This window comes from Ambystoma mexicanum, chromosome 14, assembly GCF_040938575.1.
Source record: "Ambystoma mexicanum isolate Mex_15411 chromosome 14, UKY_AmexF1_1, whole genome shotgun sequence".
Lineage (NCBI taxonomy): Eukaryota > Metazoa > Chordata > Amphibia > Caudata > Ambystomatidae > Ambystoma > Ambystoma mexicanum.
The window spans coordinates 628,515,830-628,541,814 of record NC_090940.1 but is presented as its reverse complement, the minus strand read 5'-3'; the positions used below and the strand labels follow the sequence as shown (position 1 = coordinate 628,541,814).

Below are 25,985 nucleotides of genomic sequence, written 5' to 3'. Positions count from 1 at the left end.
GCCACTGGCGCCAGGACAGGGTCCAAAAGGTCCCAATTGGGACTGGCTGGCACTCGGAACCGGGGTTATGGGTCTGCTTCCAAGGGAGTCGGGCAAGTCCTGATCTTTTGGAAGCAGCGATCATGACAAAAACATGTGGAGGGTCGTTGGAAATTCTACTGGAAAAATGGCGGTCAGTAATGCTACACTGTAGCAACGTTCACCGCTGGACCACAAACCAACATTTCCACAATTGTGAACATGGCCATTTGTCCACAGAGGAGGCACGGAAGAAGAAGTGGTTGATTCCTTCATCACCCACTCACAAAGCCATTGAAAAGATTGTATTTGATAAAACTATAACAAGAGATTTGAGGGGACTCACGGAATTCTGCCACACAGGAGATTTGGAGGTGTTCCACAATATGTGCCTAAAGTACAGGCCAAAACGATTGCATTTTGGCATGGAGGGCATGATAAATCGGACTCTTCTAGCGGTCTTGGCACATAACCATAATGTTGGCCGTCAACAAAGTAGGACGACCGGAACTTTAGGGACGCTTCGCTACAATAAGGCCTTCACTAAAAGAAGTAAACAATGGGTGATCAAACCAGTGTTTGAGGATATGCAATATGAGTTTATTGAGACTTATTGTTGATGTCCTAGATAGGCACATACATGGAGTTGTGAACGAACCTGTGCAGGGGACAACTGCATTGCCACCCAACATTGCCTCTGTTCCATGTCCACCTAAAGCAGAGCTCATTGAGAAATACACATCACGGTTTAAATGATTGTAATTTGATTGTCTGTTCTCTCGAGTCTCCTCATGTTGCAGGCCCATTGAATATGTGTATCTATGTAATGTGTAAATAAAAGTGATTGCTCAGTGTACATGCAATGTGTCTCTCCACCCTTGCCCCTCCCTTCACCGTGCAGTAGTCCGAACCACCCGGGTGTCACCTGTGACTTTGCTCTCGAGTCTCCTCATGTCGCAGGCCCATTGAATATGTGTAGCTATGTATTGTGTAAATAAAAGTGATTGCTCAGTGTACATGCAATGTGTCTATCCAACCTTGTTCATTTGCGCATTAAATTAAACCAAACAGTAATATAAATCATTTTTCAAAAAATATAGAATGTCTCCGTATTTATGGTTCTCTGGGGCTGCAAAGCACGCAGACAAAATGCAAAGATGGAGTGTAAATTTCAAGTCCTGTGAGATGGCCTTACACTGAATGTAGCTAACTAGGAATGTGTGCTCGTTCAAAGTGAAGGTCAGCTGCTTTGATTTTTTGCTCGGGTGCCTGAATGGCCCACGACTCAGTATAAGGTTCTATTGTTATTTGACCTTGACAGGCCGGGACCATCCCGAAAGACTTCTTTTTGGGGGTGTGATAATGAATAAAATTTCAGAAACGATAGACATTTAATGTTCGTTCATTAGAAGAAATAACGTCGGCATAGAAGGAGTGGTATTTCGGGGCTGCCCTACGCACAGACACAATGGAAAATGCAAATATAATGTAAGTAACTCTTTAGATGAGTTTATACCGCAATTTAATTACTATACAGTAGCTTTAAAGACGGGTTAAGTTGTACTTGTTCGTTCTATGTGGCATATTGTTTTGTACCGCGCACTATCTTGAGGAGAACCATCTCCTTTTACGGAAGCACCTCAAAACCTTCCTCTTTGCTTCTGCTTTCTCTCTCCCTCTCCCCTGCTACAACTGGTCCACTGTCTGCGACCTCGGTCCTGGGCCCTTCCACTCTCCACCTGCACTGCCTCCCTGTCAACCACTGCACTGGGGGACTGTCTCAGTATCCTACAGCCCCCCCTTCCCAGCACTTGTTCTGCACTTACCTTGCACTCGCCACCAGCTGGCCCTATGTATTTATTATTTTATGCTACTTACCGTGTACTCGACTTCCCCCCCCTCCCCTTCCCCTTGCACTTTTACCTTCCCCCTACCCCTGCACTTGCGCGATCTGAATGACACCTGGCCTAGTAGGATCGTTGTCTGTCTTCTCCTTGTCCCCCCCCCCTCCCTGCCTCGCCACGCCTTGAAACACTTGTGTATAGGCGCGTTGCAAATGCCATATTATATCATATCAGTGACGAAGTGGTCCACTGGCGCTCAGGCGGCTCTGAAAAAGGCGGAGGAGAGGGGGTGGGTTACTGGAAATGACGTATAATACCCAGTTGCACTGTCCTAGCTATGAAATAATTTCCCGACCTAATATATAAAATGAATAATTTTAATAAAGATCTGATGGTGAGACTAATTTCATTTTTTATGTTTTTAAAACAGGTACATCCTTCATTATTGTATGTGTCACGAGTACCAGACACCGGCGGATGGCTTTTTCAACCGCCAGTTGCTTCTCCGCGTGAACAACGTTACCACCCTGACCATTTTATGGGACGATCGCCAAGTACAAGTATGCCCTTACGCGGTACTAACGGCTAGATGCAACATACAGACCGTTGTGGTGGCCTAGTGCCTCGTTGTTGGAACAGCCATGCGATTATCAGTGCGACCGAAGAGCTTATTTTATCGTAAACCAACACCCTGTGTACTGCACACGAACATCGCTTGCCTCAAGACGAACTATTTTGGATCGAGAGCAAAGAAAAATGCAAATCGCTGAATATTCTCTAAACATTTGATGTCCAATAAATGTACTTTGCCAAATGTACAATCTTGCCGTTTGCTTTTAAACCACAGTTTCATATTCCGAATTGTGGCGCTGTATTGTGAGATGATCTAAGACCCTGTGTACAGCAAAGGAACATCGCGTGCCTCAAAACGAACTTTTTGGAACGTGAGCAAATAAAAATGCAAATCGCTGAATATTCTCAAAACATTTGATGTCAAATAAATGTACTTTACCAAATTTACAATCTTGCGGTTTGATTTAAAAGTACAGTTTCATATTCCCAATTGTGGCGTGCTGTGTTGTGAGCTGATCTGTGTTGATTTCCGGGTTCTGTGTGGAGTCGCGTAGAAGACGCCTGGGCGCGTTTGCCCACGCAGCACAGTCACGTCACGGATAGAGGCGGGGAATATGAATGTTTTGATAAAGTCTGTTTCAGGGGCGGGGGGATTTGATTTAGTGCCGCAAAAGCAGGTGAGCCAGGTCGATGGGGGGAAATGATAGGATTATCAGAAAATGGCGGCTGATTTCGAGTGCGTTAATGGACGAAAAGTCGGGTAAGGTCCATAGGAAAGTTTTCTACGATCTACCGAGTTATGCTTAAAAACACATGGCCGAACCGTAGGGACAATAAAAAAAAAGTCCCGGAACTATCATTTAACCTTCGTTGCGGCAGGGAGCAGACTGCACAGATAAAACCGCTCTGTGAGCATTTATCGTTTTAAAACGAAACACAGCAAGATAAGTCTTGCAAAGAAAGTTCAGAGTACTCTGTATAGTGCAAATGACTTCTACGCGCAATCAAGTCCCACAGCACAAACTAAAACGGGAGCAAGGTTCGGTTCTCTCATAATCCCACAAAGTGAGTGAAAGGAGTCAGAATTTAAGCTCTAGGTTTGTAGAGTAGCATTACATTCCCAAATGCAGGCAATCCTTGAGGTTTCCTTGGCTTACCAACCGATAGTTGCGGCCCAGTAGATGGGGTGAATGTAAATAGTGGGGGTTGAGGGAGGGACGGAGGGAGGGGGGGGGGGGGTTTGGAGGATGGGAGACTACTACTGCAACCAACATCGTTTCGTCCATTTGCTACCCAGGATTTCTCACCATGGGAAACTGCACCAATCGAACACTCCTGCTGGTACTTGGGGAAGTTCCACTGCAATTACAGACAATTGGGTTGCCTTTGCTCACGGTAATTCTTGGAGTTTCAGTCCCCATCTGCTTAGTCGGGGGAGGGGTTGGGGGTTGACCTTTCAGGAGTGTGGATTGGGGGGTTCAAGAGAGTGTACAGTGCTATTCTAGACTGGTGCTTTGGTACCCTATGGTGGTCTAGTCCTATTCAGGACTTCCACAATGCGCTGGACTAGACGCTCAGGGGTGGGGGGGTTTTAGTATGGTATGGTAATGTTTATTTCTAAGGCGCCTATACACAAGGCAAGTGTTTCAAAGTGCTCAAGGAGGGAGGGGAACAAGGGGAAAATCAGAGCCCTTGAATTTCTGAACAATACAAGTCTGCACAGGCAGAGTAAGTGCATATAATACAATGAACAGTGTAGATAATAGCAAATAGGTTCGACAAAGATTCTGCAGTTTTTCCAAGTGCATTGAGGTACCACCATACAAGGAGGGGGGACCTTCAAGGCATAGTACATTCAGATTGTGCAGGTGCACAGATGGTACAGGGGGAGTTGCAGGGGGAATCCAAGTGCGCCCAGTTAGTCAGAAAAAGTGCTGAGCAATGCCATTCTCATGGGTCATTGACCAAGTGCAGAAGTAATGCGGCAAGTGCAGATGCGGAGGCAAGTGCGAGAGGACTGGCAAGGGTGCCAGGGACCTGTCAGACTGAGGTGCACGTGGCGGCCAGTCAGCAATCTGGGTGGAAAAGGAGGGAGGGATATAGCAGAGAGAGGTTAGCAGGGTGGAGGGAGAGAGAAGGAAGAGGAGAAGAGGAACGTTAAGGAGTTTCCAGAACTTAAGGAGATTAGGCTCAAGACAGAGGGAAGCAGAGAGGCTATTGCAGAGGGAGGCCCCTGCTGAGGATAAAGATCTCCCTCCAAATCTCTGTTAGGCGAACCAGCTCACTCGCAGAAGGTTGGAGGTAGATTAGCAGAGGGACAGTATTTAGATTGGCATTGTTGCAGATGGGTAGGTCCCAGGCCGCAGAAAGCCCTGTGGACAATGCAGAGGGTCTTGAACTTGATCCTTGCAGCCATGGGGAGCCGATGGAGGGATTTCAGCGCCGGAGAGATGCAGTCCCTGGGCTTGAGGCAAAGGATAAGTCTTGCGGTTCTGTTCTGGATGAGTTACAGAGGGCGTAGAGCAGAGGCAGGGAGGTTGAGAAAGAGGCTGTTGCAGTAGTCCATCCTAGAGAGAACCAGTCTGCTGGGGGGAAGGTGAGAATTTGAGGTGCGAATTAAGTGGGGGTGGGAGAGGGGGGGAAAGAGCGTTTGGGCTGTGAAGCTGTTTTTGGTTGACTCGATTGCTCCAGTTTTCTTAGTTTGTTCTCTTTAAACACACAGTCACAACACATGTTCTAGCTTAGTTCCAGAGATCGAGGCTCTGAGTTGGAAATGTCATTAGGAGACACCATATTCAATGATGCCAAGGGGCCTTGATTATATTATAGGCTCCCTGAATGTAAGGGGGAGGGGTCAACTTTCCGGACAAGAGGTCAATGGTCCTCAAGGAATTTCGGAGCTCAAGCCAGGACATCAGTTACTTGAAGAAACCCACAGGCAGAACCCCAACCTGGCTGGCTCAAACACCCCTCCCCTTCGAACCAATCCTCTTACTTCTCCCATCATACCTTCTATGATCATGGTTTTGACTCTGCTAAGCGAACCTACTTCTCTGACCTTCTCCAGTATCAAGCCTCTCGACCTTGCCGAATCTTCCAAACTTTAACTTGACTTCTCTCTCCCCCTGATCATTCCATTGCCTCTCCTCTCTGCCACTGAGCTGGCCAACTACTTTTCTAACAAGGTCCTCAATCTTCGCCAAGACATTCTCTCCTCCCCTCTTAGTCTCCCTCTTCACCCCCCACCCTCTACCATGTCCTCCTCCACTCCTGTTTCTCAGACAGAAGTATCCCTCCTTTTATCTAAAACTCACCCTACTGCCTCCCCCTCTGGCCCCATTCCTACCTCCCTCATCCCTAAAATCTACCCCCTCCTTATACCCTACCATACCTCCTTCAACCCTTGTCTAGCTACTTCTACCTTTCCGTCTTCCTTCAAGCACGTGACTATAATCCCCATCCTGAAAAAGCCATCAGCCAACCCCCTCCTAGTCTCCAAATTTCGCCCCATCTCTCTCTTGCCCTTCCCATCTAAACTCCTCAAATGTATTGTCTATTCTCAACTATCCTCCATCCCTAACCTCTCTTCTCCCCCCCCTACTCAATCTGGTTTTCGCCCTCATCACTCCACTGAAACTGCTCTTACCTCTGTTCTCAACTCTCCTCTCTGCCCGCTACTCGAAGCACTCCTCCATTCTCATTCTTCTCAACCTCTCAGCAGCCTTTGACACTGTGGATCAGCCTCTACTTCTTAACTCCCTCTCATTCTTTGGCCTCAAAGACTGGTCTCAACTGGCTCACCTCCTATCTTTCCAACCGCACCTTTGAAGTTTTCTGGGCCGGCAGCACAGCCTCCCCAGCCCCCATCTAACCTCTCAACCAGTGTCCCCCAAGGATCTGTCCTTGGCCCCTTTCTCTTCTCACTCTACACTTCCTTCCTAGCTCGTCTCATCTCCTCCTTTAGTGTATCTCACCATCTCTATGCAGACGACACCCAGCTCTTCCTCTCCTCTTCCTTCACCCGGACATCCTTCTTAAGCTCACTTTCTGCCTTCCCGCTATTAAATCCGGGATGTCCTCTCACTTTCTCACCCTAAACACTGATAAAACTGAAGTTGTATTCTTCCCTGCTAACACTTCCTCCTCCCTCCCACTCCACCCCCCCTCCCAGCTCCCCATTTCTCCTCATGCCTGAAATCCTGGCCTTCACATCGACTCCAACCTCTCTCTCTCTCCTACCAGATCTCTCACTGCCCGGTCCTGCAGCTTCCACCTCTACAATAACCGCAAAATTCAACCATTCCCAACCTTCCATGCTACTAAACTCCTTATTTCCTCCCTCATCTTCCCTCGGCTCTTCTACTGCTCTACTCTCTTCTTCGGTCTCTCCTCCACACATTTTACCCCCCCCCTTAAATCCATCTATCACTCTGCCATCCGTTCTCTCCGCCTTCCCTCTCCTCACGATTCCATCTCTGCTCTCTCCTCTCTAGGCTGGCTTTCCTTTCACTCTCAACTCAAATTCAATTTCCTCTGTCTCGTTTTCAAATTCCGCTATGGTCCTGCTCCATCTTACCTCTCCTCCCTCCTCACCTTCTACACTCCTTCTCGCTCTCTGCTCTGCTGATCTCTTCCTACCCACTTCCCAGCCTCCACCCCGTGCCCCATCCCACTTCTTGCTCCTTTCCACTGGAACCGCCTCCCTATCCGCTCCATCTCCTATTCCTCCTTCTCTAAAATCATACCTCCTCCAATAACCATCCCAACACCTCCTTGCAACTTCTTTCACCTTCTTGCTGCCTCTCTCTTTGTCCTATATCAATTTATATTGCTCATGTAAATTGATTGTTCCATATACTATTTTCTGGTTCTTGATTCACATGTTATGTAATGCTTGTTATGTATTCACTGTTGTCCTCATGTTAAGCGCTTTGGCTTAAAGCACTATATAACATTTTAATAAATACAAAATACAGAAGTGTAAAGAACCAAGCTTTAGAGTTAATTCAATAGAGGCAGTGTTTTAAGTTGTCTGCTTCGTCCCAAAAAAATAAAATTATGACGGGGGGGGGGGGGGGGGTGTGAGGGAGGCAGGGGGGTCAGGGGGAGCGGGCATACTCCTCTGATCAATTGGGATTGAGGGTGGAAAAAGTTGACCGACCCAGGCGGTCGTTATGTATTTGTAAAGGGAAGAGATAGTTTGGGCACAATTGGATCAGTGTATTGCCCGAACTTGGGACAAATTGCATTCTGGGAGGGAGTAAAAGACAAATTTGCACTGTTTGTGGATGTTGCTCTAACAGCTGTCAGCAGGTGCTTCAACATGGTATTAAATCTCCTCTACAAGACTGGAAAAGACTGGGGGGAGAGGACTAAGGCTGGGCCGAGGCACAGTGACTCAAAACGATTACGGAGAGTGAATCATGACCTAGGACTTAGATTCCCTAATCAAATCTACGGAGGGTGGGGGTGAAGGGGGCGGGGAAATAGATCCTTCACATACTTCTGCCCGATCCATAATTCCCATTCCTTTGTTGAAACCACACAGAGGCACACATTTACCCATCTGGGAGCTGGCCATAACCCGCCAGAATATGAATAAGAAACTGTGGCCATACTAGTGGCAGAACATTATTCTATGATAAAAATTTTAGGAAAGTACCCAAAGCCTCGCATCATCCCCATCATGGAGCTGGTACCATTACTCCAATATATGAATAACACATCGTGCTTACCGTATAAGTGGCATAACATTGCTTGGTTATACAGCGCTGAGATGAAGGCTGACAAGCTGAATTTATAGGAATTACCTTGATGCGAAGAAGCACTGCAAGAATTATTTTGGAGGAGTTTGGTTGACCAAAGAGGAACACGGTCCACGTAAGCCCTGATGAAGACCAAGAGGTGGCCGAAACACGTGGTGGCTGTTATTGGAAAACAGAATATAACGTTTTTCAAAAAATGCAAGCTTATTGAAGTGACTTTGTATTACTGACATCAAGAAATTTTAGGAGGGTACATGGGCGCAGCCAGCCTGGATGTATTTTGTCTTCTATTCCAGAATAGACCTATCAGCAGACAACTCTTTAAAAGGGATTGATCGCAGACTCGCAAGAAAACCCAGTGCTGTGGTCAGACCATGATTTGGTGAGGATCGTTCTAGGTAACTAGCAAAAAGTACCTGTTGTCTGAATGGGCTCTGTGGACAGACATGACAACTCTCAATTGTTGATGAATCGATGATCCTGTGGGTCGCTGTTCCGATTCGCTTATCGCTTGCTGTGCTTTGTACTAACTGCACTGAGAATGGGGGTGTGTGTGTGTGTGGCTGGCTGACATACCCTGGAAAAGACGTTGGGGCGGCGGGGGGTTGGAGTTGCCGGCGGTGGATGGCTTGGAGGCGCAAGTTGGTGTGCTTCTGCATACTGGGACCTACTGTGCTCTCTCCCCACCTGTTGCCTCAGCCTGGCATGGTGCAGTTCATTGCTGTGCAAATGTCCCCGAAACCGTGCTTTCAGGGTCGAGGACTGGTCCTTCTACAACCACATTGATGTTTGGCCGATTTCAGGCAACCGTCTCATGTGTGAAGGTGCGAAAATCCGGGGAAAGGCGTGTCCACATGTAACTATACAAATGTTGGTGCAGATTGGTGAAACAGTGTGGAATTGTATATGGAACAATGCTTTGCGAAGCCACAAAAAAACCCACACATTTTCACTTTTATAAATATAGATAGGGAGGGTGATGCAATGAAGGGTAGGTGGAGGTGTAATGATGCCTTGTTAAAAGATGGAGATAGCCCGAGCTCCCTTTCAGACATTAAAGGATACTTACAAATGTAATGATAATGTGGCAGTGACTTGGAGTGAAGTTCTCTGCTAACGCTTTACTTTTTGCAACAAAATAACAGGCAAACTCTTCACAAGAAGCCCTCTCTTTTATGTCAGTTTCAAAGGACCCTTGTGTTGAACAGATTTCTGTGTGGTAGAAATTGACTAGGGCCACGGAAATGCTCCGAATATAGATGCGAGAAAAAACGCATTTATAAGTGACATCCAAGGAAAATTAACCCACGTGTAAAAGGGTGCTTTTACCAAACAAGAAAATGCCTTTTACAAACTGAAATGTTAAACTCGGGCCCTGTGCTTGCACAGAAATGTGATGGGGGGGTGGGTGGGGGGGGCCTGCTTTAAATCTGTACATGATATTTATTCCCCAAAGACTTGCTTTCTGGTTAAGGGAAGAAAAATAAATGGAATTACTGTGAGGCCAACAGAACAGGTTTGTCAGGCCCTGGCTTCAAAGGGCCCTGCCTCCCCTGGGAACAGAATCACCTTCCCCAAGTGGACCTGCCCCCTTGGGCACATGAAAGGGGCCAAGGTGGAGAATCTAGCACCCTCGTCAGACGAAGCAGCACTGCTCCAGCATGAGACAATAGACTGCCCTGGCACTGAGGTGTGAAATCCTCTTGACACTTCGCCTCAGCTTCAACCACCCAACTTCAAAGGCAAATCCATGGCAATCCCAGGCTAAGATGACCAGAGCCCGACATTTGGCTGGGGGTTGGAAGGAATGCACATATCTGGAAAACAAACCCAGATCTGAACAGTCTCTGCAATCAAGATTATGTCACTTATTTCAGTAATCAAAAAGACATTCATTTGAAATGACCGTTTAAATGTCATGTTTGCACCATTAAATAAGACTTGGGTGTTCCTAGCATGTTGGAGTCACAAACCCCAAGAAGTTGCCATTTCTGGGAAAATCATACATGGTACAGCTTTGAAAATTAATGAAAACATGCCCCGTGATAATATGTATAAATATGTACATTTGTAGATTTTTAGGGGAAACTGTTCCCATCAAAAATTGCAAAAGATTATTAGAAGGACTAAACAACGTCGTACAAACTTGGGAGTTGGAATGGCAGGTCCTGTGTAAAATATGGAATCTGCCCATGTGCTTTTCAAAAGCGCAACAATTGTAAAAAGGTGCATTTTTGTGTCATAACTGATTTTGGCATACGAAACTGTGGGATTGCCCTGTACATCATAAAGCACACACCATAAAACTGATGTCATGTCCCCCAAGCCAACCGGCTGACAGGGAGGCAGAGACCTCCACAGCTGACCTATCAGATTTTTACGAGGTGTGCAGTTTTAGTCTGCCCCATTGTATAATCCTGTGATGACATGCCCCTTATATAAAGAGGAGGCATAGGGAGCTCTGGACTCTGACTTTTCCAACTCACGCGCATCCACAGATCCCAACATTCCAGATTCACTTTGCAAGATTCCACTGCCACACCAGAGTTAGCGGACCCTATTCAGGCAGAACCAGAAAAACCCCACAAAAATGCCAATAATTCAAGGAGAGCCCAGCTGATGCACCTCGCTTTCCAATGATAGGACTAGGCCCAGCTGTCCCATTCTAGGAGAGCCTGGCGCTGTTTGAAGAGACCAGATCTTGCCCCGCTGTCCAGAAACCCTGTCTGCCGTCCAAGCTACCCCATTCAAGTGCTTATTTTGAGTATTTCCCTTCCCCATTAAACACAAACTGCATCCCTTGCATGGTTCCTTTGTATTAGGTTTAATTCCATAGAGATCCTGTAACTGCCGTAGCAAAATCCTTAAAATTGTCAGAATCCTCTTGTTCTTAGGAAAAACTGTAGCGATCTCCAAGTGTTAGACCCATTCTTTCCAAATCATTTCAGTCCATGTGTAAGTCCTTAACACTATTTTCAATAAATTCCCACATAAAGGAGGCACACAGTGTGAGGGGGTTAAAACTGCAGATTAACTCTTCAAGGGGCGGCGTTCCTCTTTTCTAGCCACTAAAATATAGTCTCAGTAAAACTTGTCATTTACTTATCAAACTGAGTTGTCCCGTGAAATGATTCCCATTTAAAAACCAAGTTTCCTTTCTCGTTAAAGAATCTCATACTGTCATCCCTCCCGAGTTACCCTTTCATTTCCATATTATACCCGCGATGTGCCACTCTGAGAGCGAGCAGTTACAAACGTTCTTACTTACCTTGAACGAGTTCTGCCATTCTGAAAAAGTATATGAAAGGTTATTTTTCCTCACCTGTGAATTGGTTGTGCCTCTTCCAAAAAGCAATGCTGTTGGCTTCACTTTACTATTTCTTTTGGGATAACTGTAAATGTACACCAACTGGGTCGTGCTCCCCCCCCACCTGCTGTGTACCCCGTCTAGAATAAATCTACCATGGGTTTTACTTGCTACTTGTCTTGAATAGCTGTATGCAATTCTTAATAAGTGTATTGTGGGTTTTACTAGCCTTGGTCTGCCTTGTGCCATCCTAAAATAAGTTAGAGTTATTGCTTACCTCAGTCTGTGGTCCATTAATCTGAAAAGCAACAGTAATCCTATATTAAATCCTTAGGTTTTAACTGCCTAGAATAGCTGTGTGCCATTATTTTAGTGTTCTATAGGTGTAGCGGACCTTGTCTGTTTGGTGCAAGCCTAAATTAGTGTAAAGAGTGCCTGCAGCTTTTAATTACATTCTATCCAAACTACACTAAAAATTGGTCATCTTAGCTGACACCACAGCCATCCCACTGGCTACATTGCAACAGAAGAACTGTAATGAATGTTTGCAAGACAGACATCCAAGACACCAGCTGAAGACCCACCACTTCAATCAAAACAGGACTAAAAAAAAGCAAATATATGCGTCTCCTTCCAATTCATTTTCGCCATTAGAATTAGACTGACAAACCTACAAATCAAATATGTATACATTAGCTATGTACCATTTACAAGTAAGTACTGCATAGGATATAGTAATATATATATACACACATACATACATACCTTGAGAACATGCTTTATCATACAGTTTAAGTAAAACGCAATTAGGCAGCAGACTAAACAAAAAAGTGGGAGTTTGGACCTGCTGTGGCATGAAAAGTATTATTTTTAGATTAAATGAAATACAAACTCGGGATGACAAGAAATATAACTTTCTACTTCCAGACAGAACAGGGGCCCTAAAATATTGTAAACAGTTTAGGGTTTATGTAGGAGCTTGAAATGTCAAACTAGATCTTGAGATCACGTGGGAAGAAACACGTCCCACCCACTCTGATAAAATACAGTCAGGGATGAACTCATGGCATCTTACTCCTTTGCAACAACGCACACCTACATGCATTTGTGGGTCATGAGGGGCAGACGTTCAAAAACCACGGCCCTGTTTTTCCTGTATTGCACACCAAAAATAGATTAGAAAAGTGTTCCCCCACAGGTCCTATGGAGATTATCCCAGAGAGAGAATAGTCACCAGAGGGAACCATCTCATCCAACCATTTATTTTGCTCTTCACTAAAAACAAAAATCATATAGCAAAAAACTTACCACAGTCTCAACTTTTTCTTCCTCCTCCACTTTGTGCTTTTCCTCATCACTTCCTTCGGCCTCAATATCTTCATCGTCACTGCTGGAGGACTCTAAAATCTCACTCATGTCCATTTTCCAATTATCAGGGACACCCCTCGTTTTAAAGAAACAACTTGCTTCCTCTAAACCTGAAAGATCAAGGATTTGTTACATACAAGTCACATGAAAAAGAAGCAGACGGTCAGACACATGCAGATCATTAAATTGAGGGTATACCTGGGGCACACGAACAGCCACAGCCTTATATCCTCAAAATAACTCCAGTGTGGATCATGTCATCTACTTAATGATTTCACCTTAGTTACTGATCACAATCGGACTAAATCCCCAAAAGATGTGCTTTAGGGTGGATCCCTAAAATGCTCGTTTATGTTAAACATGCTGTGGCGTCAATGGGAGCTCAAGAGGTTTCACATCTTGACATTAGTTAAGACTGAGGCCTCCCAATCTGGGATGAGCGGCTGAAAACAGTATGGTCACCAGCCACACAGGTTTATGGAGTTTCCACCAGGATCCCATCCAGAAGCAAGCATTGCAGGGATCACAGCAGTCCTGCAAGCAGGCGCCTGGCAGTACTTACAAGTTTGAGAATGTGGACCAGTAAATTAAGAATCCAGACAGAGGACAGAAAGGAGTAAGTAGATGGAATTCTAAATAACAAAAAGAGGATCTTACAATGGCAATGTGTGGGGTTTTGTGGGCGCTACTCACAACCAGGATGAGATTCAAATGGTCATAGTTGCCAAGGGGGCAATAGTTTACGTTTTTTACTCTGACTGTGCTCTTGAAGTGGCAGCCCATCTGCCTAGTCTGAACACTATTTCATAGACTACATCTTTACTGAAGGTCCCAGTGTGCATAACCAAAGGCTAGTAAACAGTTCACACTTTCTAAAGTCAATGGTAAATTAAGCTCACCTCTAAAAAGCAAAGAGCTCTTACAGCAGCAGGGTGTGAATGCAAAAAACAATAAGTGTGCAACTCCGGTCAGCTTCAAAAGAAACTGGTAATCTTGGATCAGTTCTTAAATTTATGGACCAATGATGCTCCGAATTGACAGCAAAAGCAGCCTTCCATGAGCCTCGACTTGTGCCTATGCTTAAGTGACATTAAATTCCCAGGTTTCTTCGGTAATCTTGCTCCAAGATCCCTGGAATTTGCAGCAAGTTACTACATCCTACAAACCTCACACCTTGAAGAAAGCTGCTTAATGCACCTTGATAGAGTTGTAGGAGAGACTAACATTAAAAGCAAAAGATGTCCAAGTCCCAGGGACAACTGTTTTAATGTAGCACACAGCACCTTACAGTGGAGTGCGGATGGGGTACTTTGGACAGTAACTCAGGTTTCCCACGTAGTCTTCATACACAGACTTCAGCTTCTGCAGATGGGGTCAACTCGGACACACCCTGAACACCCCCGAAAGAACGACACATGTTCAAGAAGTGTCGAAGTCATACCGGAGAGGACCAGCCACAGAAGGACATAGGAGTTTTGACAATGCAGATGCATGAATCGAGGCAGCATAGGTATCAGGAGCTGAACAATTTGGGGAGATGGAACTAAAGCACTTGCCTAAGGTGCAGGGATCAGTTATTGGTTTGTTTGGCTCAGAAAGATTTGGAATCCTTGCAGCAAGAGGGTACCGGGTCCGGAAACAAGGTGAGTGGGAAAGTCAAACGCTGCCAAGCAGGTAAAAGGGATTTCACCGTGTGGAACTATTTTATACGGGTGAAAATTCACTGAGTAAGGGCACACTCTTAGAGAACACACTATGTGGCAAATCCAAGGCTTTCGTCCCTTCTCCTCTAAGAGGAGCCACCCCCTTAGAGGTTGGGGAGGTGAGCCTGCTAAGCAAACCTATGCTTAGGAGTTTGTGACAGCAGGACCTCACTGGGAGTGAGGCTCCTTCAGGGGACAAGGACTCCCGTTCCCAGGGAGTAACTCCCTATACGCCATATATCAGCTTTCATGAGAGTCAGCAATTCTGATAATACCACTATGTGCTTGGCTCAAGGTAATTATGAACTTTACACCTGTTTGACAACTTGTGGTGAATGTTACACCGTCTTTGGTCACAGGGTCAACTAAGAAACCACACGCAGAGGCAAGGCTCTGAAAAAAGTACTTCATCAAGGGGCAGAGCCACATTGCACAGCAGAGCAGGTTGTGGCGCAGAGAGGGGCGAAGGCCAAGGAAAGAGGCCACCGTCCAGATACAGAGGTGCACCAGGGCCGAAAAGCCAACACCAACCAAAGCAAAACATACCTGGAGGTGGGACCACGCCAAGGACGTGGTGGCCTGGTGCTTGCGAAAGAACCCGGAAAACCAGGACCTGTGGGAGGAGTGAATCCTCTGCTCTGAACGAGAAAGCAGGAGGGTGCAAGAACGCCTCAAATTAGTGAAGTAAGGAGACTGCTCATATTAAGCCCAGAAGACCAACTGTTGGAGGAGCGCTGCTGCAGAGAAACATCTCCCTGCAATGCAGAAGGTACACAGGTTGCCCAGGTTGAGAGGGAACAGAGAGCACTAATAGAAGTACATGGTCACAGAGGCCCTGAAAGAAAGACTGAAAGAGAAAGAAGGGTTACGCGAGCCCGAGAAACTAGAGGATAAACCCACAGAAGGGTCACAAACACCCACCAGAGCTGGGTGAACCATAAGCATAAGCGGCACCCCGATGCCCCAGAGAGTCAAATTAAGTATTGGGACAAAAACTCAAAACAGCCAGGAAGGCCCAATAAAGAAAGCAAAGAGACGTGGTGGCCCTTCAGGAACCCAAACCCCAAATTTAGCGGGGCGAGAGCAACACAAGTGGCGGAGAGGGAGCAGGAAAATCTCTCCATATAAGGAACTTGGACATTTGTGCGCCTACCCCAGAACGTTTTCTTATTTGATCTTTAGAAACCCCAGAGGAACTGATTTTTTGATAAACTGCCTGGAAGGGTGAAATAAGGAGCACTGTTAATTTGAAGAAATCATGAAAAACAGGAGAGATTCCTGGACTCTCTGGGAAATCTAACATTCAGGACTGAGTGCAGGACACTCACCTAATTTTAGTTTATATTTTGTCTAAGTGGTAGGGCCAGTTTAGTGGATAGGTTTGGACAAAGGATTACATGTTTCTTTTGACGAGCGCCTTAGTTTAATAGGAAGGGAACTCCCTTTAACAATATGATTATTGAGGAGTTTTCCTTTCAATTTGAATAAAGACAAGTATTTCTTCTGGTCTGAATCCTTCTGGCTTGCCAGAGTTACCTTTGGGATACACCAGGGTCAAAGGGAATCTCATAGCTTTGCAATAATCCTGACAGTGTGATGAATCAACTTCCGGGCACCAGTGGTCCAGGGATGAATAGCGGTTTCTAAACCATCAATCAGCCCCAGACCTCTAGTACACCAGAAGGGATCCAAACAGATTGGAAACACAAGCAAATTATAAACCCTCTTGTCCTATTTTGATAACGTGGACGGAATAGCAGGCTTATCTCTGAAAGGTTGTGGCTCATTGGTAAGTTGCAACGCAGCAAAAAATACAATTATTACCAAACGATAAAAGGGACAGTCGAGTCAAGTTTGTATACAAATATCTACTTTATTATTATCACAACAGACAGTTTCAGCGCAATACGAAATACAACCCACCCTTAAAAAGGAATGCAGAGGACAGAGTTTTAAAGAAGGAAATAGATGCACTTTCTGACCCGAGGGTAGTCAGTATATTAAATAATCGCAATAGTTAAAGGATACTTGATTTCAGCACAAAAGGAGCAATGGGTCGTAAAATGGCACTAGGGGCCTTCGGAGAAGACCAGGGAGTCAGAACCACAATGTACCGTGTGCTGTAGGAGTTATTGGTGCTCAAAAGGGCAGAGTCCGTTTCAGGGTGCATTGCAGCTTCTGCGACAAGAGTTCAAGACAGGAGACAGCTGCTGATATCAGGCAGCAGGCAGTTCGGTGAGCGAAGCTGGAAGGAAGGCTGCAGGCTGGCCTACATGGCGGATAGGGGTCTGGAATCATCGTCTCAGTGCTGGTCCGCGGTTCTGAAGCACTGGTCGAGGCATCCGACGGCTATGATGACTGCAGCATAACAGTCAGCTGTACAGTCTGTTGCAGCTAGACTGGCTCAAAAATGTCCTTTAAACCGGATGTTGGTCGGTGCACTCCTCCTAGCTTCACTGGAGTTGTCTTGTCCTTTAAGGCGGACGGCCCGAAGTTGAGTGTGTTGCAGGCAGCTGCCTCGTGCTTGGTTTGGTTCAGAGATTCTCTGGCACTTCCCACCCTTGAAGCTTGCTGCAGAACTCAACAGGGCACACTGCTGTGTGCTGGCTGGGTATCTGTTCTGGAGCTGGTGGAGGGTCCTCTTGATTCAGCATCTCCCTCTGTTCCCTGGGAGATGTTTAGGTGACAGATCTGGCTTCCCTCTTGGAGGCCCTGGCCTTCCTTCACTGGAAGAAGGTGAGACACACTGTACCTTCAGCCAGGGTCCAATGAGGGGTTCCTCCTTTAGCTTCTGGTGAAGCCTTCAGATGATCTGTCCTCTTTTAAAGCCAACTGGACCACAGGGATTGGTGTAGGGTAAACCTACCTTGGAAAACCCTTCCTGGGTCCCCCACCAACAACCTCCTGTATGCATAAGGGCATAACCAGAGCGATTTGCAACAGAAAAAGTAAAGGGGTGAAAACATGTGATACCAAGTCCCACCAGTCTTCTTATCTGTTGTGGATCAAAGTGTCTCTCTCGTTAATGGAGCTCTCAATTAAAGCAGCAGGTGTGGCGAGACCAGTCTTTCTGGCTCCATCAATCCACATACTTTAACCTTTGGATTGGAGTCTCCCTGCGGGGAGGACTACTGTAAACATGCAGTCCCATGTATGACATTTCACTGTCAATCGAACGGAGGGCAGGAACTGGCATCAGGTTTACAGAGTGCATATGAAAGGGTATCCGCGTTTCCTGTCTCCTTTGTTAGTCTCTGCAGCCAGGCCTCACATGGGCCCGTTTGAATTAAACTCCGATTGGTATGTGAATGCTGCCGACAGCTACAGGGCTCAACAAAAGAACAGGGTGGCTCCACGGAGTCTTTGTCAGTTAATTAGGCAGGCCATGGCAGGGGTAGCTTTGGCCCTCCCCCTTCTGAGATGACATGGACTGTTATATCCCAACTAAATATGACAGGGGGGACGGCACCTGCAGGCTGTGTCCACCCAGAGTACACAGGTATGCTTATGTTGTGCGGTGAGCAAAGGAAAATGTGTGCGGATTAGCCCCACACATTTTCCGGAGGTTGTTCTACCATCAGTCAATTTCATTTAAAATTTCAACAAAAAAAAAAAAAAAGCACAGGTGAGCGCACAACCACTGTGCAGATGGTTGCATTCTTCACACAGAGAAATTAAACAAGCAAAATGTACAGGGGGCTGCCAGAGCAAAATGTGGGTGTTCTACTCAACAAAGACCCCCTTAGGAAGTTGACCCTTGATAGAAGTGGAATGAATTCAACTTAACTTCCGAGAGAAGACCTGTGCTTTTAAAGATAGCTCTTTTTTCCAAGTCATTCACAAGCAAAACACTTTGCGGATGGCGCTTTCTTAGACACCAAGAGAGAATGAACTTTCCATCAGTTATCTAAAGGTGGGCAGTCACTACATGCTGTTTTTACGGGGGCAGAGGGGGGGTCATTACGATTCCAGTAGTAAGCCAAGCCACAACTCGCTTTCTCGGTCTTACACAACCCCACTCCCCCTTGTAATGGAAGCTGAAGTAATCTCTGGGACATCTGACTAGGTGACCAGAGGCCATGCTTAAGTCACTCTACCAGTAGTCTTTTGGACACCTCAAGTGACTTGCAGGATTACGCAACCATTCCACAGTCCCAGAAGATTCTAGGGAGTCTGGGATTTGCTGAGGGGGCACCACATTCATTAGGAACCCCACACACGTCTATGTGGACCTGTAAGGAGGTAGCATTTTGACCCAACTTGCCTATCCCCTTGAATTTTGGGTCAATTCTGATAGACCCACAAGTCTGACATCTTTGCCATTTCCCTTGAAGACCTTGGAATCAGCAAAGGACTGATACAGTACATGGAAGCATGAATTCAGGATGTGCAGCAGCAGGACTAGATTAATCATGCCTTCAAAGAATCTTGCCTAAACAACTCCCCTGGTACAGAAGCACGAGGTTCAGACAAACTCTTGAATGCTCCTAATGAGATCTGCTCAGTGCCTCTGTAGTAAAAGCAGATTTCTCAAAATCCCTCTTGGGCAAGCCTAAGAGAAACCATCTTAAACCAAAGCCAGAACTGTTCAAGAATTAGAGCATTTTTATTAACAGTTCCCATGTTGCTACATTTCAGTTACAAAAATATTCACATCGCCACCAAGGTGAACCACAATGTTAAAAATACAATTCCATTGCAGAAATGCAGAGAATGACTTTAAAATCAAAGAGTACCACAATAACACTTGATCTAGAGCTCACAAATCCTTTGGGGCGCCAGGTGCATACCTCAGAGGCAGTTTCACAGAGCTAGTTGCATAGGAATGAAAGGGAGTCAATGAGCAATCCACATTAGGGACGGTAAGTCAGATCTACCCGCCGGCACGGATTCTGCAGCAAGCTCCCCCAGGGAAGGACAGAATGGACTCCAAAAAAGCGTTCCTTAGGTCCAACAACAAAGAAAAAGCCCAGTGGAAGATGCAGCAGAGCAAGAGGACCTTCAATAGAAGTCTATGTGAAATCTCAACCTCACACCAGAGGGACCCCCACAAGGGCATCACAAATAATTAACCACCCCAGTTCCCAAAAGGCAGGAACTCACTTGGGCAGTGTCTGTGACAATGGCTCTTGCAACAGAAAACGTCCTCCACAATGACGGCGCCTCTTTTCAAAAGTGTGGTTTCTAGAATTTGATTCACAATGAGAGCCAGCACCAATCCCAGTGACCAAGGAAAGAAGCAAAATGGTCTTCTTAAGAGGTCTACTTCCATGTCGGGAGTGGAAAATCTGGCAAGGAGACTCAAAGAAAATATGGCAACTTCAAGGACGGCCCCTTAGTGGATAAAAGAGGAAGTCTGCACAGCAGCAAACTAAGGACGGGGACAATGGCTGGATGCACCCTTGGTCGTACTGTAGTGACCCACAGCCAAGCAGAAGATTCTGGTGGGAAACATCAGGAAGTGGTGGAAAACAGCAAAGAAAACTGAGTGGAGAGCAAAACCCAGCAGGGAGAATACGACCTCAGAGATGCAGGGAAAAAGCAGCAAGAGAAACAGGGCCAGGACAAAGCCTAAAGGCCATTGCACAAGGGCGGGGGTTGGCCAAAGGCCAGCCACTAATCACTAAAGAGGGGTGGGGTAAAGGACAAGACCAACCATTCCCGTTACTGAACGGCCACTTAGTCAAATCAACCCCTACAGGAACCGAGACATTCAGGGACCTACACTGGCCTAAACCAGTGAAGAGCAAAATGGAGGCTGCCATTGTGGCCTCACAGGAGCCTACATGGTCCAACAGCCACTTTGAGGCTACCGTGTGGTTCTCATGAACAGCAGAAGCCTTGAAACAAAAAAATGGCTGGGAGCAGGATTTCTAACAATTGGTATCCTAAAGACTGTACAAGCACTAAAGTTAAGGTGTGGGCAGAGCCTTTCCCGGTTCCTGTAGTGAAGCCTTTCCCCCTGACTACTCCCTCATCCCACTGAACCGTCCATCCAGAGGAGGTGGGGCAGCATTCGCTTTCAAATCTCTTTTCCACGCCTCGATCATCGACAACCAACCCTCCATCCCTTCCTGCGAATCTCTCCTCGTTAAACTTTCCCTCTCCCCATCGCTCTCTCACAGTTTCTTAATAATCTACAGGCCCCCTGGTTACGATAGACAATTCGCAAACAACCTTTGCGACTCAATCGCCACCATGCAACTAAACCATTCCAACCTCACCCTCCTTGGTGACTTCAACATATGGCTCGACATCCCCACCAACCCTATGACACACTCCCTGGTTGATGGTTTAGATGCAATTAATCTCCAACCCCACATAAACGGCCCGACTCATTACAAAGGACACACTCTCTATGCCATCTTTAGCTCCAACACCCTGATTCATTTAAAGCCCCCCACCCCAATCATCTGGTCAGATCACTTCATTCTCTCGTTCGCCATCCACTCACCTGACCCCCCTTACCGTACTTGCATCCGAACCTCCGATTTTACGCAAACGCTGGAAAAAATTAACGATCACCCCGGGCCTAGCTGAGGCACTCCTCCAATCTCCACCACCCACCTGCCCTCCCGACAACAAATTAACCCCTGAGGCCTTTGACTCATGGCTCAACGCACCTCTTTTACGACTCACCCCCCCATGCAAACCATCAACCCGCTGCGCCCCTTTCCCCAGATGGTTCACTCCTGAGTTGAAGACCACTAAACGACTTTACAAATACCTAGAACGCAAATGGCAGAAAGAAAACCCACGAAAACAGGACCACCTTGGCCCGTCACCTCTATCAATATAAGTCCGAAATCCGGAAAGCAAAAAAAGCCCACTACAACACCCGAATCCTAAACTGCAAAAACCCAAGCAAAGAACTCCACAAAATCATCTCAGAATTCACCAATCCTGCTTGCAATACAACCAGCCCGACCGCCACACAATCACTGTGCGACTCACTCTCCCTCCACTTTCACAACACGGCTATCGAAAGAACAAAAACTCTAAACACTAAGATGGCTCAACTTCAGCCACCGAGCAATCCTCCGCCCATACCGCCCAGCACTGCAACCTCCACGCAACCAACGTTTGAATCCTTTAGTCCAATATCGCCAGAACAGTTTCTCAAACTGCTATCTGCCCGCAAACCTTCTGGTTCACCACTGGACCCCTGCCCAGCCACAACCCTTAAAGAAATTTTTGCCTCAACCTGCACAGGAGAATACGCAAGATCTATCATAAATTCCTCCCTCTCCTCCGGTATCTTTCCCGACGCATTCAAAACGGTGCACGTCAAACCTCTAATTAAAAAACCATTGCTCGACCCACTCGAGCCCAAAAACTACCGCCCAATCTCAAACACTAGGTTCCTTGCCAAACTCATTGACCGAACCGCCTACTCCCAACTAAACTCCTTTGTCGAAACCAACCACCTCCTAGACCCAGCCCAATCAGGTTTCAGATCACGCCACGGGACTGAAACCACCCTAACCTCGATCTGGGATGACCTTAAAGTGACAGCAGACTCCGCCGGATGCGCCGCACTAATCCTCCTCGACCTATCGGCCACCTTTGACACGATCAATCACTCAATCCTCCTAGACCGACTCCACTCCATAGGAATCCGCAGAACCGCCCTTAAATGGATAGCTTCATTCCTCAAAGACAGGCACCAAATAACGACACTCTCCAGCTTTACCTCACAACCCCGACCTGTCGACACGGGAGTCCCTCAGGGAGCATGTCTATCCGCCCTCCTGTTCAATCTCTACCTGATCACCCTCCCACCAATAATTCGTTCACACAACATCCTGTGTTACAACTACGCCGACGACACTCAACTAATTCTAAAAATCCTGAACTCGAAACCCGAATCCCGACCCGACCTGGCATCCTGCCTCCTTAACATAGAACTCTGGATGACCCAAAGCCACCTCCTGTTAAACCCCTCCAAAATAGAAATCATGATTTGCGGCAAGCTCGATCTTCTTCCGCACCCACTACCCTGGCCACCCGCCATGGGCAACTCACCGACACCCTCCAACACAGTGAAAAATCTTGGATGCACCTTAGACTCTGACCTAACACTCTCGCGCCAAGTCAACAATGTCTCAAAATCCTGCCACTACCACCTCAAAAATCTTAGGAGCATCCTTCCATATCTCTCATTTCCCAACAGAGTCTCCGCGGTCCAATCAATTGTCATATCAAGACTGGACTACGGAAACTCCCTATGCCTACCAACTAAACAAACTCCAAAGAGCACAAAACGCGGCAGCCAAAATGCTACTCGCGCTCGGTCCAAGAGACCACGTATCCCCAGCCCTTAAGACACTGCACTGGCTTCCAGTAGCCCGTAGGGTAGCTTTCAAAACCTTATGCCTCTCCCATCGAGCACTACATAAAACCGGACCGCAATATCTTCAAGACAAGCTAATACCTTATCACCCCACTCGCACCCTAAGATCAAGCTCAGCCGGCCTCCTAGTAATCCCTAAGACAAACTCAACCAGGTTAGGCGGATCATCATTCTCAACGCTAGCCCCAACCCTATGGAACTCGCTCCCACCCCACATCCGCCTAACTGAAGACTTAACGGCCTTCCGCAAACTACTGAAAACCTGGCTCTTCCCCTAAAACTAACCAGCAATTTGACCGGAAGCAAGAAATGTACAACTAAAAAAAAAAAAAAAAAAAAATAATAAATAAATAAAATCAAAACCATAAAACAAACAATACCAAACGAATAATGTAGATCAAAACAGTGAAGTGGATAATATGAATAAATCATTAGAAAACTAGGAGATCTGGATGGACGCTTGACCAGACGAAAGTGTTAGAGTGAATGAGAATCTAGAAGTGACGAGCGAAGAGGGCGGATGAACGTCAAGAACGGACGAACATGGAGAACGGACGAGCGTGGAAATCGGATGAGTATGGAGAGCAGATGAGTGTGGAGCGTGGAGAGCGGATGAGCGTGGAGAGCGGATGAGCGTGGAGAGCGGATGAGCGTGGAGAGCGGATGAGCGTGGAGAGCGGATGAGCGTGGAGAGCGTGGAGAGCGGATGAGCGTGGAGAGCGGATGAGCGTGGAGAGCGGATGAGCGTGGAGAGCGGATGAGCGTGGAGAGCGGATGAATATTGAAGAGCGGAGGAGCATGAAGAGTGGAGGAGCGTGGAGAACGACTGAATGTCGAAAAGCACAGAGCGAATGTGGAAAACGACTGAGCGGAGAGCGCAGAAGCGTAAGATACAGTTGAGCCGCGAGAGCGGATGAGTGAGAGCGAATGAGTATGAGAGCGGATGAGTGTAGAAAGCGGATGAGTGTGGAGAGCGGATGAGTGTGGAGAGCGCAGTAGCGTGGAGAGCGACTGAATGTAGAAAGCACAGAGCGAGTGTGGAGAACGACTGAGTGAAGAGCGCAGAAGCGTAGGATGCAGTTGAGTGCGGAGAGCGGATGAGTGCGGAGAGCGGATGAGTGCGGAGAGCGGATGAGTGCGGAGAGCGGATGAGTGCGGAGAGCGGATGAGTGCGGAGAGCGGATGAGTGTGGAGAACGACTGAGTGAAGAGCGCAGAAGCGTAGGATGCAGTTGAGTGCGGAGAGCGGATGAGTGCGGAGAGCGGATGAGTGCGGAGAGCGGATGAGTGCGGAGAGCGGATGAGTGCGGAGAGCGGATGAGTGCGGAGAGCGGATGAGTGCGGAGAGCGGATGAGTGCGGAGAGCGGATGAGTGCGGAGAGCGGATGAGTGCGGAGAGCGGATGAGTGCGGAGAGCGGATGAGTGCGGAGAGCGGATGAGTGCGGAGAGCGGATGAGTGCGGAGAGCGGATGAGTGCGGAGAGCGGATGAGTGCGGAGAGCGGATGAGTGCGGAGAGCGGATGAGTGCGGAGAGCGGATGAGTGCGGAGAGCGGATGAGTGCGGAGAGCGGATGAGTGCGGAGAGCGGATGAGTGCGGAGAGCGGATGAGTGCGGAGAGCGGATGAGTGCGGAGAGCGGATGAGTGCGGAGAGCGGATGAGTGCGGAGAGCGGATGAGTGCGGAGAGCGGATGAGTGCGGAGAGCGGATGAGTGCGGAGAGCGGATGAGTGCGGAGAGCGGATGAGTGCGGAGAGCGGATGAGTGCGGAGAGCGGATGAGTGCGGAGAGCGGATGAGTGCGGAGAGCGGATGAGTGCGGAGAGCGGATGAGTGCGGAGAGCGGATGAGTGCGGAGAGCGGATGAGTGCGGAGAGCGGATGAGTGCGGAGAGCGGATGAGTGCGGAGAGCGGATGAGTGTTCCGAATCAAACGAATACGTGGAGCAGACGTACGAGCGGCGCAGATGAGCTGATAGAGCGGACGAATGTGCGAAAAGATGAATGTGTGATGTCGGGTGAGTGTGTGAAATGGATGTTGTGTGTGGAACGGATGAGCGTTTTGGTGCGGACGAATAGTGTGGAGCGGACGAGTGTGCTGAACGGACGAATGTGTGGAGCGGACGAATGTGTGGAGCGGACGAATGTGTGGAGCGGACGAGGGTGTGAAGTGGATGAATGTGCGGCGCGGATGAAAGTTGTGAAACAGATGAATGTGTAGAGCGAACAAATACACAGTGCGGATGAGTGTCTGGAACGGATAGTCACGCAGAACAGACAAGTAATTTATCAGGCCAACGAGTAGTATGTTTTGCCGATATGTGGGTGGTCCGGGTAATCGAGTATCAAGACTGTACGAGTGTCTAGACGGGACGAGTGTGTACACGGGATGACTGTGTAAACGGGAGGAATGTATAGACAGGACGAGTGTGTAGACGGGACGAATGTGCGGACCGGACGAATGTGCGGAGCGGACGACGTTTAACCAGACGAAAGTGTAAGAGTGAACGAGCATGTTGAAAAGACGAGCGAGGAGGGCGGATGAACGCCGAGAACGGATGAGCATGGAGAGTGGATGAGCGTGGAAATCGGATGAGTATGGAGAACGGATGGGTGGGAAACGTGGAAAGCAGATAAGCGTGGAGAGCGGATGAGGGTGGAGAGCGGATGAGGGTGGAGAGCGGATGAGGGTGGAGAACGGAGGAGCGTGGAGAACGGAGGAGCGTGGAGAACGGAGGAGCGTGGAGAACGGAGGAGCGTGGAGAACGGAGGAGCGCGGAGAACGGAGGAGCGCGGAGAACGGAGGAGCGCGGAGAACGGAGGAGCGCGGAGAACGGAGGAGCGCGGAGAACGGAGGAGCGCGGAGAACGGAGGAGCGCGGAGAGCGACTGAATGTGGAAAGCACAGAGCAAGTGTGGAGAGCGGATGAGTGTGGAGAGCGGATGAGTGTTGGGGAGCAGATGAGTGTTGGGGAGCAGATGAGTGTTGGGGAGCAGATGAGTGTTGGGGAGCAGATGAGTGTTGGGGAGCAGATGAGTGTTGGGGAGCAGATGAGTGT

General features: G+C 47.6%; 1 protein-coding gene across 1 annotated transcript in view; it reads right to left on the bottom strand.

Moving 5' to 3' along the window:
* Window positions 1-25,985, bottom strand: part of ARID4A (AT-rich interaction domain 4A) — a 275,404-nt gene that overhangs the window by 114,466 nt on the left and 134,953 nt on the right. Inside the window, exon 11 of the mRNA XM_069638092.1 lies at window positions 12,816-12,985. Within this exon, the coding sequence (XP_069494193.1) occupies window positions 12,816-12,985 (170 nt within the window). The remainder of the gene's footprint in view (window positions 1-12,815; window positions 12,986-25,985) is intronic.